We start from the raw sequence: 15,520 nt of genomic DNA on the forward strand, positions 1-15,520 counted from the left end.
TCTCCCATTCCCACTCCCATCCCTCCCTCTCCCATTCCCATCTCCCCATCCCTCCCTTTCCCATCCCTCCCTCTCCCATTCCCATCCCTCCTCTCCCTCCCACTTTCCCATCCCTCCCTCTCCCATTCCCACTTTCCCTCCCTCCCTCTCCCATTTCCCATCCCTCCCTCTCCCATCTCCCATTCCCTTTCCCATCCCTCCCTCTCCCCCACTTTCCCATCCCTCCCTCTCCCATTCCCACTTTCCCATCCCTCCCTCTCCCATTCCCATCCCTCCCTCTTTCCCATCCCTCCCTCTCCCATTCCCACTTTCCCATCCCTCCCTCTCCCATTCCCACTTTCCCATCCCTCCCTCTCCCATTCCCACTTTCCCATCCCTCCCTCTCCCATTCCCACTTTTCCATCCCTCTCTCCCCCCCCAGCTGGCCATGCAGAAGTACGAGGAGATGTTCCCAGCTTTCTCCGACTCCCGGGAATGCAAACTCCTCAAGGTAACCCCCCCCCCAATATCCCATCATTCCCGATTCCAGCCCTTGGGAATGCTGACACCACAACCCCTTTCCCTTTCCCCCTCCTCTTCCAGAAGCTCCTGGAAGCCCACGAGGAGCAGAACGTGGATGGATACACGGACGCGGTGGGTCCCGCGCCGGCATTCCCACAGCCGGGAAGTGGTGGCTCCCGTTCCCACTTCCCGTTATCCCGTTCCCACTTCCCGTTATCCCATTCCCAGGTGAAGGAATACGACTCCATCTCCCGCCTGGACCAGTGGCTCACCACCATGCTGCTCCGCATCAAGAAGACCATCCAAGGCGAGGAGGAGGATCTGCGCTAGGACCATTCCCAGTATTCCCAATGGCATTCCCAACTCCTGGAATTCCCCCCCCATCCTCCTTCCCACACGTATTTAATGGGCTTTCCCTATTCCTGCCCTCTGGATCCAATGGGGCGGGGAGGAGGGGGGGGAGGAAGAGGATGCTGCTCCATGGGGCAGAGGCTCTCCCACCTGTATCCCTCTTCCCAAAGGCAAATAAAGCGGAGCATGAGTGGATCCTGCCCCACACATGGGGGGGGGAAGGACACCCCCTGACCCCCAAGTCCTTGCCCCACACATTGGGGGGGGGGAATGACACCCCCTGACCCCCAAGTCCCTGCCCCACACATTGGGGGGGGGAAACGACTCTTTCTGACCCCCAAATCCCTGCCCCACATATTGGGGAGGAGGGGGGAGAACGACACCCCCTGACCCCCAAATCCCTGCCCCACACATGGATGGGGGGAACGACCCCCCACTGCCCCCCAAGTCCCTGCCCCACACATGGAGGGGGGAACGACCCCCCACTGCCCCCCAAGTCCCTGCCCCACACATGGAGGGGGGAAGTACCCCCCGAGCCCCACACATTGGAGGCGGGGAGCAGGGACCATGCTCCTGCCCCACATCCCCATGGTCCCTGCTGGTCCCCATTGAGGCCCCTTTACCCCGCCCCTTTTAGGGGCGGGGCTACCACTGAGTGGGCGTGGTCGTAGCGCGGCCTTTGCCCAATGGGCGGTGCTATATGCAAATGGACTTGGCCTCCTTATAGACCTGACCAAAGGAAGCGCCAAAGCTCCGCCCACAATGGGCGGAGCCTTTTGTGCTCCCCTCCAATAGGCGATGCCCTCAACGCCCCGCCCACAATGAGCGGAGCCTCTGAGCTCTCCTTTAATACGCGGGGGCACTCAAAGCCCCGCCCACAATGGGAGGAGTCTCCGCCCTCGCTCCCACTCTATGGGGTGGCTTCAAGCCCCGCCTACAATAGGCGGAGCCTCTTTGCGGTGCCCCCCCCCAATGGGCGGAGTCGCTCGAATCCCCGCCCATAGTAGGCGGAGCCTCTTTGAGCTCGCCTCCACACTCTGCCGGGTGCCTCCAAGCCCCGCCCACAATGGGCGGAGCCTCTCTGCTCTCCCCTCCAATACCGGGCGCCCTCCTCGCCCCGCCCACAACAGGCGGAGCCTCTTAGCGGTGCCCCCCCAATGGGCGGAGTCACTCAAAGCCCCGCCCACAATGGCCAGAGCCACCGTACTCTGCCGGGTGCCTCCAAGCCCCGCCCACAATGGGCGGAGCCTCTCTGCTCTCCCCTCCAATACCGGGCGCCCTCCTCGCCCCGCCCACAACAGGCGGAGCCTCTTAGCGGTGCCCCCCAATGGGCGGAGTCACTCAAAGCCCCGCCCACAATGCGCGGAGCCTCTCTGCTCTCCCCTCCAATACCGGGCGCCCTCCTCGCCCCGCCCACAATGGGCGGAGCCTCTCTGCTCTCCCCTCCAATACCGGGCGCCCTCCTCGCCCCGCCCACAATGGCCGGAGCCTCCGTACTCTGCCGGGCGCCTCCAAGCCCCTCCCACAATGGGCGGAGCCTCTCTGCTCTCCCCTCCAATACCGGGCGCCCTCCTCGCCCCGCCTACAATGGGCGGAGCCTCTCTGCTCTCCCCTCCAATACCAGGTTCCCTCCTCGCCCCGCCCACAGTGGGCGGAGCCTCACCTCAGGCGGCTGCGGCGGGAGCGGCGGCGGCGGCCGCGGCGGGGCCTGGTCCCGCTCCCGGTCCCCGCTCCCGGTTCCCCCGTTGTTATCGGTGTTTTCCCCCCCTTCCCGCCGCGTTCCCGATGGCGCTGCCCGCTCCGTGCCCGCTGGCCGAGGACAGCTTCACCCGCCTCAGCTCGCAGAGTAACGTGTACGGGCTGGCGGCGCTGCCGGCGGGGGAAGGCCCCGGCGGGCTCCTGGCGGCCGCCCTCAAGGGCAAGGTCATTCACTTCCGGTACCACGAGCTACAGCGGCGCACCCGGCCCCTCGCCAGCGAGCTGCAGTTCACGTACATCCCGGGTCAGCGGGGGGGGGGGGCTATGGGGGGGGGGGGCTATGGGGTGGCTATGGGGGTCTATGGGGTGTCTGTGGGTGTCTATAGGGTGTCTACGGGTGACTATAGGGGGCTATGGGTCACTATAGGGTGTCTGTGGGGGTCTATGGGGTGTCTATGGGTGTCTATAGGGTGTCTACGGGTGACTATAGGGGGCTATGGGTCACTATAGGGTGTCTGTGGGGGTCTATGGGGTGTCTATGGGTGTCTATAGGGTGTCTACGGGTGACTATAGGGGGCTATGGGTCACTATAGGGTGTCTGTGGGGTTCTATGTGGTGTCTATGGATGACTATAGGGGGCTATGGGTGACTGTAGGGTGTCTATGGGGGTCTATGGGGTGTCTATGGGTGTCTATGGGTCTCTATGGGTGACTATAGGGTGTCTATAGGTATCTATAGGGGGCTGTGGGGGTCTATAGGGTGTCTATGGGTGACTATGGGGGCTATGGGTGTCTATAGGGTGTCTATGTCTACGGGTGACTATAGGGGGCTATGGGTCACTATAGGGTGTCTGTGGGGGTCTATGGGGTGTCTGTGGGTGTCTATAGGGTGTCTACGGGTGACTATAGGGGGCTATGGGTCACTATAGGGTGTCTGTGGGGGTCTATGGGGTGTCTATGGGTGTCTATAGGGTGTCTACGGGTGACTATAGGGGGCTATGGGTCACTATAGTGTGTCTGTGGGGGTCTATGTGGTGTCTATGGGTGACTATAGGGGGCTATGGGTGACTGTAGGGTGTCTATGGGGGTCTATGGGGTGTCTATGGGTGTCTATGGGTCTCTATGGGTGACTATAGGGTGTCTATAGGTATCTATAGGGGGCTGTGGGGGTCTATAGGATGTCTATGGGTGACTATAGGGGGCTATGGGTGTCTATAGGGTGTCTATGTCTACGGGTGACTATAGGGGGCTATGGGTCACTATAGGGTGTCTGTGGGGGTCTATGTGGTGTCTACGGGTGACTATAGGGGGCTATGGGTCACTATAGGGTGTCTGTGGGGGTCTATGTGGTGTCTATGGGTGACTATAGGGGGCTATGGGTGACTGTAGGGTGTCTATGGGGGTCTATGGGGTGTCTATGGGTGACTATAGGGTGTCTATAGGTATCTATAGGGGGCTGTGGGTGTCTATAGGGCGTCTGTGGGGGTCTATAGGATGTCTATGGGTGTCTATAGGGTGTCTATGGGTGACTATAGGGTGTCTATAGGTATCTATAGGGGGCTGTGGTTGTCTATAGGGCGTCTGTGGGGGTCTATAGGATGTCTATGGGTGACTATAGGGGGCTATGGGTGTCTATAGGGTGTCTATGGGTGACTATAGGGTGTCTATGGGTCTCTGTGGGTGACTTTAGGGTATCTATGGGTGTCTGTAGGGGGCTGTGGGTGTCTATAGGGCACCTGTGGGGGTCTATAGGGTGTCTATGGGTGACTATAGGGGGCTATGGGTGTCTGTAGGGCATCTATGGGGGTCTATAGGGTGTCTATGGGTGACTATAGCGTGTCTGTGGGTGACTATAGGGGGTCTGTGGGTGTCTATGGGGTGTCTGTGGTTGTCTAGGGTGCCTATGGGTGTCCGTAGGGCGTCTATGGGTGTCCGTAGGGCATCTATGGGTGTCCGTAGGGGGTCTATGGGTGACTATAGGGGGTCTATGGGTGTCTATAGGGCATCTATGGGGGTCTGTGAGTGTCTGTAGGGTGCCTATGGGTGTCTATAGGGTGTCTGTGGGTGTCTGTAGGGCATCTGTGGGGGGCTATGGGTGTCTATAGGTTGCGTATGGGTGTCTATAGGGCATCTGTGGGGAGCTGTGAGTGTCTGTGGGGGGGTATGAGTGTCCATGGGTGTGTATGGGGTGTCTATGGGGGACTATAGGGTCTATAGGGCCTATGGGTCTCTATGGGGTCTCTGTGTGTCTCTATAGGGTCTCTAGGGGTCCCTATGGGATCTCTGTGGGTCTCTATGGGTCTCCATGGGGTGGCTGCTCCCCCTGAACCCCCCCATGCCTGCAGTGGATGCTGAGATCGTCTCCATCGATTCCTTCCCCAAGTCCCCCCACAGCGCGGGCTCGTCGTGGGCATCACCTTCATCAAGGTACCCTATAGAGCCCACAGAGCCCCATGGACCCCATAGACCCCTATAGACACCATAGAGCCCCGTAGACTCCTATAGACCCCATGGACCCCATAGATCCCTATAGACCCTATAGAGTCCATAGACACCCCATAGAGCCGTATAGACCCTATAGAGCCCCATAGACTCCATAGATCCCCATAGACCCCTATAGACACCATAGAGCCCTGTAGACCCCTATAGACACTATAGAGCCCCATAGAGCCGCGTAGACACCCTATAAATCCCATAGAGCCTCATAGACCCCATAGACACCTCATAGAGCCCCATTGACCCCAGGGAGCCCATAGACACCCCATAGAGCCCTATAAACCCCATGGACCCCATAGACTCCATAGATCCCCATAGACCCCTATAAACCCCATAGGGCCCTGTAGACCCCTATAGACACCATAGAGCCCCATAGACCCCATAGAGCCTCATAGAAACCCTATAGATCCCATAGAGCCTCCTAGACCCCATAGAGCCCCATAGACCCCTATAGACACCATAGAGCCCCATAGAGCCTCATAGACACCCTATAGATCCCATAGAGCCTCATAGACACCCCATGGACCCCATAGATTCCATAGATCCCCATAGACACCATAGCGCCCCGTAGACCCCTATAGACACCGTAGAGCCCTATAGAGCCCCGTAGACCCCATAGAGCCCCATAGACCCCATATTGCCTCATAGACACCCTATAGATCCCATAGCACCTCATAGACCCTCATGGATCCCTAGAGAGCCCCAGAGAGCCCATAGAGCCCCATAGACACCCCATGGACCCCATAGATTCCATAGATCCCCATAGACCCCTATAGACACCATAGCGCCCCGTAGACCCCTATAGACACCATAGAGCCCCATAGACCCCATAGAGCCTTGTAGACGCCCTATAGATCCCATAGAGCCTCATAGATCCCCATAGAGCCCCACTGACCCCAGAGAGCCCATAGTGCCCCATAGACACCCCATAGGACCCCCCCCCCCCCCCCCCCCCCCCATGCTCCTTGCCCCCCCCAGGACTCCGGGGACAAGCCCAGCCCCTTCCTCAACATCTACTGTGACTACGAGCCCGGCTCCGAGTACGACCTCGACTCTGTGGCCCGTGAGTTTGGGCTCATTTGGGGGCATTTTGGGCTCATTTTGGGGCATTTTGGGTGCTTTGGGGTGTTTTAGGGGTGGTTTTGTGTGGTTTTAGGGTGGTTTTGGTGTGCCCCCCCCATCCCTCTCCTCTCTTCCCCCCCCAGAGAGTTGCCTCAACCTGGAGCTGCAGTTCACCCCCTTCCAGCTCTGCCACGCTGAGTGCGTCCCCCCCATTCCATATCCCATACCCCATATACCCCATATCCGATATCCCATGTACCCCATACCCCATATCCGATGCCCCATATCCCATATATTCCATATATCCCATGTGTCCCGTATATACCATACCCCATACACCCCATACCTCCTATACCCCATATCCCATATACCGCATATCCTATGCATCCCATATTCCATATATCCCATACACCCCATACCCCATATATCCCATACCCCATATCCCACATACCCCATACTCCATATCCCATATATCCCATACACCCCATACCCCATACACCCCATATACCCCATACCCCCTATCCCACACCCCATACCCCATATCCCATGTACCCCATACCCCCTATCCCACACCCCATACCCCATATACCCCATACCCCATATCCCCCATTCCATATCCAGGGTTCGGAGCGGTGAGCACCTCGAGACCGTTTTCCTGCTCAGTGGCAATGACCCGGCCGTGCACCTCTACAAGGAGGTGAGAGCATCCCATTCCTTTCCCCTTCCCTTTCCCTTTCCCCTTCCCTTTCCCCTTCCCTTTCCCCTTCCCTTTCCCCTTCCCTTTCCCCTTCCCCCTTCCCCTTCCCTTTCCCCTTCCCTTTCCCCTTCCCTTTCCCCTTCCCTTTCCCCTTCCCTTTCCCCTTCCCTTTCCCCTTCCCTTTCCCCTTCCCTTTCCCCTTCCCTTTCCCCTTCCCTTTCCCCTTCCCTTTCCCCTTCCCTTTCCCCTTCCCTTCCCCTTTCCCCTTCCCTTTCCCCTTCCCTTCCCTTTCCCCTTCCCTTTCCCCTTTTCCCCTTCCCTTTCCCCTTCCCTTTCCCCCCCTTCCCCCCTTTCCCCTTCCCTTTCCCCTTCCCTTTCCCCTTCCCCTTCCCTTTCCCCTTCCCCTTCCCCCTCTCACCCTTCCCCTTCTCCCCCCCCAGAATTCCAGCTCACACCAGTTTGAGGAGCAGCCCATCCAGCGCCTCTTCCCGGAGCTCCAGGACCTTCCCAGCAAGTACAGCAGGAACCGGGAATGGGGGGTTCCCACCCCCATTCCATCCCCCCCCATTCCCACCCCTCATTCCCCCCATTCCCCCCCCATTCCCATCCCCATTCCTCCCCCATTCCTCCCCCATTCCCCCCCATTCCTCCCCCCATTCCCCCCCCATTCTTCCCCCTCATTCCTCCCCCCATTCCCTTCCAGTGTCCTTTGGCTCCACGTCCTGACCCTTCCCGGCCCCACTTCCCATCGGGTCACGGCCTTCGGCTGCCAGAGCGGCCACGTCCGCGTCGCCCGCGTGGACCAGAGCGGTCCCAGTGAGTCCCAATTGGAATTCCCAGCCTTGGGAATCCCACATTCCCCCTCCCCCCCGCCAAGGACTTGGCTTCCTGGTGTCATTCCCACCCTTGGGAATTCCCACTCGGCAGCCGTGCTCCAGAGCTGGAGCATCCAGCAGGATGGGCCCATCTCCAAGGTGCTGGTGTTCCCGCTGCCGCCAGAGCCGCATCCCGATGCTTCCGGGCAGGGTGGGTGAGCCCAGTCCTGCTCATTCCCAGCCTTTTCCTGCCCATCTCTTCCTCATCCTCCTCTTCCTCCTTCCCGTAGGAGATGCGGCGGCCGAGCCGTGCTTCGGTGTCCTGGTGGCCAGTACCATGGAGCTCAGCGTGGTCTATAGGTACCAGCATCGTTCCCATTCCCATCGTCGTCCTTTATCCATCCCCATCCTGCTCCTTCCATCCCCATCATCATCCTGCTCCCTGTTCCATTCCCTCCTCCCCGTCCCATCCCCTCCTCTCCATCCCATTCCCTCCTCCCCATCCCATCCCATTCCCTCCTCCCCATCCCATTCCCTCCTCCCCATCCCATCCCATTCCCTCCTCCCCATCCCATTCCCTCCTCCCCGTCCCATCCCCTCCTCCCCATCCCATCCCCTCCTCCCCATCCCATCCCCTCCACCCCATTCCCTCCTCCCCATCCCATTCCCTCCTCTCCATCCCCATCTCCTCCTCCCCATCCCATCCCATCCTCCGAGTCCCTTCCCCTCCTCCCCGTCCCATCCCCTCCTCCCCGTCCCATCCCCTCCTCCCCGTCCCATCCCCTCCTCCCCGTCCCATCTCCTCCTCCCCGTCCCATTCCCTCCTCCCCATCCCATCCCCTCCACCCCATTCCCTCCTCCCCATCCCATTCCCTCCTCCCCGTCCCATTCCCTCCCCATCCCATCCCTCCTCCCCATCCCATCTTCCCCTCCCCATCCCATCCCCTCCTCCCCATCCCATCCCCTCCCTCCCCATCCCATCCCCCCTCCCCGTCCCATCCCCTCCTCCCCATCCCATCCCCTCCTCCCCATCCCATTCCCTCCCTCCCCATCCCATCCCTCCTCCCCATCCCATTCCCTCCTCCCCATCCCATCCCCTCCTCCCCATCCCATCCCCTCCCCATCCCATTCCCTCCTCCCCATCCCATTCCCTCCCCTCCTCCCCATCCCTCCCCCCATTCCCACCCCATCCCCATCCCTCCTTTCCCTTCCCTGTGCTCCTCCCCTCCTCCCCATCCCATTCCCTCCTCCCCATCCCATTCCCTCCTCCCCATCCCATTCCCTCCTCCCCATCCCATCCCCTCCTCCCCATCCCATCTCCTCCTCCCCATCCCATTCCCTCCTCCCCATCCCATCTTCTCCTCCCCATCCCATCTCCTCCCCATCCCATTCCCTCCTCCCCATCCCATCATTCCCTCCCCATCCCATCCCCTCCTCCCCGTCCCATCCCCTCCTCCCCATCCCATTCCCCCCTCCCCATCCCATCTTCTCCTCCCCATCCCATCCCCTCCCCATCCCATCCCCTCCTCCCCATCCCATCCCCTCCTCCCCATCCCATTCCCCCCTCCCCATCCCATCTTCTCCTCCCCATCCCATCCCCTCCCCATCCCATTCCCTCCTCCCCATCCCATTCCCCCCTCCCCATCCCATTCCCCCCTTCCCACCCCATTCCCCCCTTTCCCTAGGGATGTGCTGAGCCGGGGCCTGACGGAGCAGTGCCCATTGCCGGGCAGTGACCTCCACGACAGCGTCCTCTGCGCCCTCACCCCGGACCTGGACTTCGATGGGCACCCAGAGGTGCTGCTGGGCACCTATGGCCAGGTCCGGATGGGATCGGGATGGGAACAGGGATGGGAACAGGGACGCTCCTCTTCCCGCTTGCTTTTCCATGGTTTCCCACTTGTTTCCTGGTTATTTCCCACTCATTTCCTGGTGGTTTCTCAGTGATTTCCTCGTTGATTCCCACTTGGTTGGTTCCTGGTGGTTTCCCAATGGATTCCCCATTGTTTCCTGGTGGTTTCCCAATGGATTCCCCATTGTTTCCTGGTTATTTCCCACTCATTTCCTGGTGGTTTCCTACTTGTTTCCTGGTTGTTTCCCACTCATTTCCTGGTGGTTTCCCAGTGGATTCCCAGGTTTTCCCCAGTGATTTCCTCATTGATTCCCACTTGGTTGGTTCCTGGTGGTTTCCCAATGGATTCCCCACTGTTTCCTGGTTGCTTCCCAGTCATTTCCTGGTGGTTTCCCAAGGGTTTCCTAGTTGTTTCCCACTCATTTCCTGGTGGTTTCCCAAGGGTTTCCTAGTTGTTTCCCACTCATTTCCTGGTGGTTTCCCAATGGATTCCCCATTGTTTCCTGGTTGCTTCCCAGTCGTTTCCTGGTGGTTTCCCAAGGGTTTCCCAGTTGCTTCCCACTTATTTCCTGGTTGTTTCCTACTCATTTCCTGGTGGTTTCCCAATGGTTTCCTGGTTGTTTTCCACTTGTTTCCTGGTTGTTTCCCACTCATTTCCTGGTGGTTTCCCAGTGGATTCTCAGTTGCTTCCCAGTGATTTCCTCATTGATTCCCACTTGGTTGGTTCCTGGTGGTTTCCCAATGGATTCCCCACTGTTTCCTGGTTGCTTCCCAGTCATTTCCTGGTTGCTTCCCAGTCATTTCCTGGTGGTTTCCCAAGGGTTTCCTGGTTGTTTCCCAGTGGATTCCCAGGTTTTTCCCAGTGATTTCCTCGTTGATTCCCACTTGGTTGGTTCCTGGTGGCTTCCCAGTGGTTTCCCCATTGTTTCCTGGTGGTTTCCCAATGGATTCCCCATTGTTTCCTAGTTATTTCCCAGTCATTTCCTGGTGGTTTCCCAATGGTTTTCCCAGTTGTTTCCTGTTGTTTCCCACTGGTTTCCCAGTGGACCCCCTGTTGTTTCCCATTAGTTTCCTATTGTTTCCCATTGGTTTCCCCATTGTTCCCCCATTGCTTCCCATTGGTTTCCGGGTTGTTTCCCCCTTGTTCCCCCTTGTTCCCCATTGTTTCCCATTGGTTTCCCAGTTGTTTCCCCATTGTTCCCCCTTGTTTCCCATTGGTTTCCGGGTTGTTTCCCCATTGTTCCCCCTTGTTTCCCATTGGTTTCCGGGTTGTTTCCTCATTGTTCCCCCTTGTTTCCCCATTGCTTCCCATTGGTTTCCAGGTTGTTTCCCAGTTGTTTCCCCATTGTTCCCCCTTGTTTCCCATTGGTTTCCGGGTTGTTTCCCCATTGTTCCCCCTTGCTTCCCCACTGCTTCCCATTGGTTTCCAGGTTGTTTCCCATTGGTTTCCGGGTTGTTTCCCCCTTGTTTCCCATTGGTTTCCGGGTTGTTTCCCCATTGTTCCCCCTTGCTTCCCCACTGCTTCCCATTGGTTTCCAGGTTGTTTCCCATTGGTTTCCGGGTTGTTTCCCCATTGTTTCCCCATTACTTCCCATTGGTTTCCCCATTGTTTCCCATTGGTTTCCCATTGGTTTCCGGGTTGTTTCCCCCTTGTTTCCCATTGGTTTCCGGGTTGTTTCCCCATTGTTCCCCCTTGTTTCCCCATTACTTCCCATTGGTTTCCAGGTTGTTCCCCATTGGTTTCCGGGTTGTTTCCCCATTGTTCCCCCTTGTTTCCCCATTACTTCCCATTGGTTTCCAGGTTGTTTCCCATTGGTTTCCGGGTTGTTTCCCCATTGTTCCCTCTTGTTTTCCATTGGTTTCCCATTGGTTTCCGGGTTGTTTCCCCATTGTTCCCCCTTGTTTCCCATTGGTTTCCGGGTTGTTTCCCCATTGTTCCCACTGCTTCCCATTGGTTTCCAGGTTGTTTCCCATTGGTTTCCAGGTTGTTTCCCCATTGTTCCCTCTTGTTTTCCATTGGTTTCCAGGTTGTTTCCCATTGGTTTCCGGGTTGTTTCCCCATTGTTCCCTCTTGCTTCCCCACTGCTTCCCATTGGTTTCCAGGTTGTTTCCCATTGGTTTCCAGGTTGTTTCCCTATTACTTCCCATTGTTTTCCGGGTTGTTTCCCCATTGTTCCCTCTTGTTTTCCATTGGTTTCCAGGTTGTTTCCCATTGGTTTCCGGGTTGTTTCCCCATTGTTCCCCCTTGCTTCCCCACTGCTTCCCATTGGTTTCCAGGTTGTTTCCCATTGGTTTCCAGGTTGTTTCCCTATTACTTCCCATTGTTTTCCGGGTTGTTTCCCCATTGTTCCCTCTTGTTTTCCATTGGTTTCCCATTGGTTTCCAGGTTGTTTCCCATTGGTTTCCGGGTTGTTTCCCCATTGTTCCCCCTTGCTTCCCCACTGCTTCCCGCAGGAGCTGCTCTGTTACAAGTATTCCGGAGGGGAATTCCGCCTGCTCTGGTCCCGGCGCTTCCCGAGCCCGCTCCTGTCCCTGCTCTACAGCGACCTCACCGGGGACGGCCTGGCCGAGCTCGCCGTGGTCTGCGTGCGGGGCCTGCACGTGCTGCAGGTCAGGGGGGACCCAAACACCCCCCCCAAACACCCCAAAACACCCAAAACCCACCCCAAAATAACCCCAAAATCACCCCAAAACACCCCAAAATACCCCAAAACAGTCCAAAATACCCCCAAACAGCCACAAAACACCCCAAAATACCCCAAAACAGTCCAAAATACCCCCAAACAGCCACAAAACACCCCAAAATACCCCATAACAAACACAAAACACCCCAACATCACCCCAAAATACAAAAAAACACCCCAAAAATACCCCGAAACACCAAAAAATACCCCAAAACAGCCACAAAACACCCCAAAACACCCACAAATACCCCAAAACAGCCACAAAACACACCAACATACCCCAAAACACCCCAAAACACCACCAAATACCCCAAAACACCCCCAAATCACCCCAAAACACCCCAAAATACCCCCAAAATCCCCCAAAACAGCCACAAAACACCCCAAAACACCCAAAATCTCCCCAAATCACCCCAAAACAGCCCCAAACAGCCCCAAACACCCCAAAATACTCCTGTATCACCCCAAGATACCCCAAAACACCCCCACATCATGCCAAAAAAACTCCAAATCACCCCAAAACAGCCCAAATCACCCCAAACAGCCCCAAACACCCCAAAATACACCTGTATCACCCCAAGATACCCCAAAACACCCCCACATCATGCCAAAATAGCCCCAAAACAGCCCAAATCACCCCAAAATAGCCCCAAATCGCCCCAAAATCGCCCCAAAACAGCCCCAAACAGCCCAAAATACCCCGAAATCACCCCAAAGCACCCCAAAATACCCCTGAATCACCCCCAAACAGCCCCAAAATCCAAAATACCACCAAATCACCCCAAAGCACTCCAAAATACCCCCAAATCACCCCAAAACAGCCCCAAATCACTCCAAAATACCCCCAAATCATCCTAAAATACCCCAAAATCACCCTAAAATACCCCAAAATCACCCCAAAAAACACCCAAAAAACCCCAAACTGTCCCAAAACAACCCAAAACCACCTAAAACAGCCCCAAACAACCCAAAACCACCCCAAATCCACCCAATCCCACCGGAAGCGCCCATAGGATCCATCCCACCCCTGGCCCTCATCCCAATCCCTCATCCCAATCCCTCATCCTGGTTCTTTATCCCATCCCTATCCCGGTCTGATGCTGATTCCTGGATCCCGATCCCGTTATCCTGGATCCTGATCCCGTTATCCCATTCTGATGTCGTTATCCCAGATCCTGATCCCGTTATCCCATTCTGATCCCGTTATCCCGGATCCCAATGCCATTATCCCATTCTGATGCTGTTAGCCCGGATCCTGATCCCATTATCCCATTCTGATCTCGTTATCCCATCCTGATCCCCTTATCCTGGATCCTGATCCCGTTATCCTGCTTCCGGATGCTGCTATCCTGGTTTCCGATGCTGTTATCCCATTCTGATCCTGTTCTGGATCCTGATGCCATTATTCCAGTTCCTGATGCTGTTATCCCTGTTCCTGATCCCATTATCCCTATTCCTGATCCCGTTATCCCTATTCCTGATCCCATTATCCCATCCTGATCCCGTTATCCCTGTTCCTGATCCCATTATCCCATCCTGATCCCGTTATCCCTGTTCCTGATCCCATTATCCCATCCTGATCCCATTATCCCTGTTCCTGCTCTCATTATCCCTATTCCTGATCCCATTATCCCTATTCCTGATCCCATTATCCCATCCTGCTCCCATTATCCCATCCTGCTCCCATTATCCCTATTCCTGCTCCCATTATCCCATCCTGATCCCATTATCCCTATTCCTGCTCCCATTATCCCATCCTGCTCCCATTATCCCATCCTGCTCCCATTATCCCTATTCCTGATCCCATTATCCCATCCTGCTCCCATTATCCCATCCTGATCCCGTTATCCCTGTTCCTGATCCCATTATCCCATCCTGCTCCCATTATCCCATCCTGATCCCGTTATCCCTGTTCCTGATCCCATTATCCCTGTTCCTGATCCCATTATCCCATCCTGATCCCGTTATCCCCTTTCCATCCCCAGCACCGCCTGGAACCGGTCGCTCGCTGCGTCCTGGAGCGGCTCCGGGCCCTTGTGGGGGCCCCCCCCCAATAAACCTGGATCCGGCTCCTCCTGGGGACCCCCCCAAATCCTTTGGGATGGGGTTGGGATCATGGGGGGGGGGGGGGGGGGGGGGGGTCCTAGGGGTCTATGGGGGGGGGGGGGGGGGGTCCTAGGGGTCTATGGGGGGCATAGGGGTCAATGGGGGGGCCCCAGCGTCCATAGAGGGGTCCATGGGGTCATAGGGGTCTATGGGGGGGTCCATAGAGAGGTCTATGGGGGGGTCCATAAAGGGGTCTGGGGGGGGGTCCATAAAGGGGTCTATGGGGGGGTCCATAAAGGGGTCTATGGGGGGGGTCCATAAAGGGGTCTATGGGGGGGTCCATAGAGAGGTCTATGGGGGGGTCCATAAAGGGGTCTATGGGGGGGGTCCATAAAGGGGTCTGGGTGGGGGTCCATAAAGGGGTCTATGGGGGGATCCATAAAGGGGTCTATGGGGGGGTCCATAGAGAGGTCTATAGGGGGTCTATAGGGGGGTCCCTAAAGGGGTCTGGGGGGGGGTCAATGAGGGGGGTCCCTAGAGATGTCTATGGAGGGGTCAGGGGTCTATAGAGGGGTCAATAGGGGGGTCTATGGAGGGGTTCACAGTGGTCTATAGGGGGGTCCATAGAGGGGTCAATGGGGTGGGGCCATAGAGAGGTCTATGGGGTGTCTATAGGGGGTTCTATAGAGGAGTCAGTGGGGTTCATAGGGGGGTCTATACAGGGGTCAATGGGGTGGCCCATAGGTCTATGGGGGGGGGTCACAGGGGTCTATAGGGGGGTCCATAGGGGGGTCTATGGGGGGGTCTATGGGGGGGTCTATAGAGGAGTATGGGGGGGTCTATGGGGGTGTCCTTAGAGGGGTCCATACCATGGGGGGGTCTATAGGGGGCTCCATAGAGGGCTATGGGGGGGGGGGGTGTCTATGAGGGGGGCCCAATATAGGGGTCCCTACCATGGGGGGTCTATAGGGGGGTCCATAGAGGGATATGAAGGGGGTCTATGGGGGGGGGTCCATAGAGAGCTCTATGGGGGGGTCCAATATAGAGGGGTCCATACCATGGGGGGGGTCTATAGGGGGGTCCATAGAGGGATTTGGGGGGGATCTATGGGGGGGGTCCATAGATAGCTCTATGGGGGGGCCCATAGGGGGGGCCCAATATAGAGGGGTCCATAGAGGGATATGAAGGGGGTCTATGGGGGGGGGTCCATAGAGAGCTCTATGGGGGGGTCCAATATAGAAGGATCCATACCATGGGGGGGTCTATAGGGGGGTCCATAGAGGGATTTCGGGGGGATCTATGGGGGGGGGTCCATAGAT

The 15,520-nt window shown here is 57.2% G+C and overlaps 1 protein-coding gene and 1 long non-coding RNA gene across 2 annotated transcripts; both read left to right on the top strand.

Annotated features, from left to right (window-relative positions):
• The first annotated feature begins 409 nt into the window (after positions 1–409).
• Positions 410–859, top strand: LOC130605108 (uncharacterized). The gene is made up of 3 exons (XR_008973615.1): positions 410–490; positions 583–633; positions 730–859. It is a non-coding gene; the product is annotated as an uncharacterized LOC130605108 (long non-coding RNA).
• Positions 860–2,637: 1,778 nt separating this feature from the next.
• On the top strand, positions 2,638–14,212 carry KPTN (kaptin, actin binding protein). The gene is given in 13 exon segments (XM_057420292.1): positions 2,638–2,854; positions 4,895–4,933; positions 4,936–4,976; positions 6,024–6,108; positions 6,251–6,305; positions 6,729–6,804; positions 7,245–7,318; positions 7,508–7,620; positions 7,732–7,830; positions 7,910–7,979; positions 9,305–9,440; positions 11,926–12,081; positions 14,141–14,212. Coding segments are annotated over 13 exon segments (1,233 nt in total).
• The last annotated feature ends 1,308 nt before the right edge of the window (positions 14,213–15,520 follow it).

Source organism: Pezoporus wallicus, unplaced genomic scaffold (genome assembly GCF_028554395.1).
Source record: "Pezoporus wallicus isolate ANWC-B61680 ecotype Strahan unplaced genomic scaffold, APGP_CSIRO_Pwel_v1 contig_13100, whole genome shotgun sequence".
Classification (NCBI taxonomy): Eukaryota; Metazoa; Chordata; class Aves; order Psittaciformes; family Psittacidae; genus Pezoporus; species Pezoporus wallicus.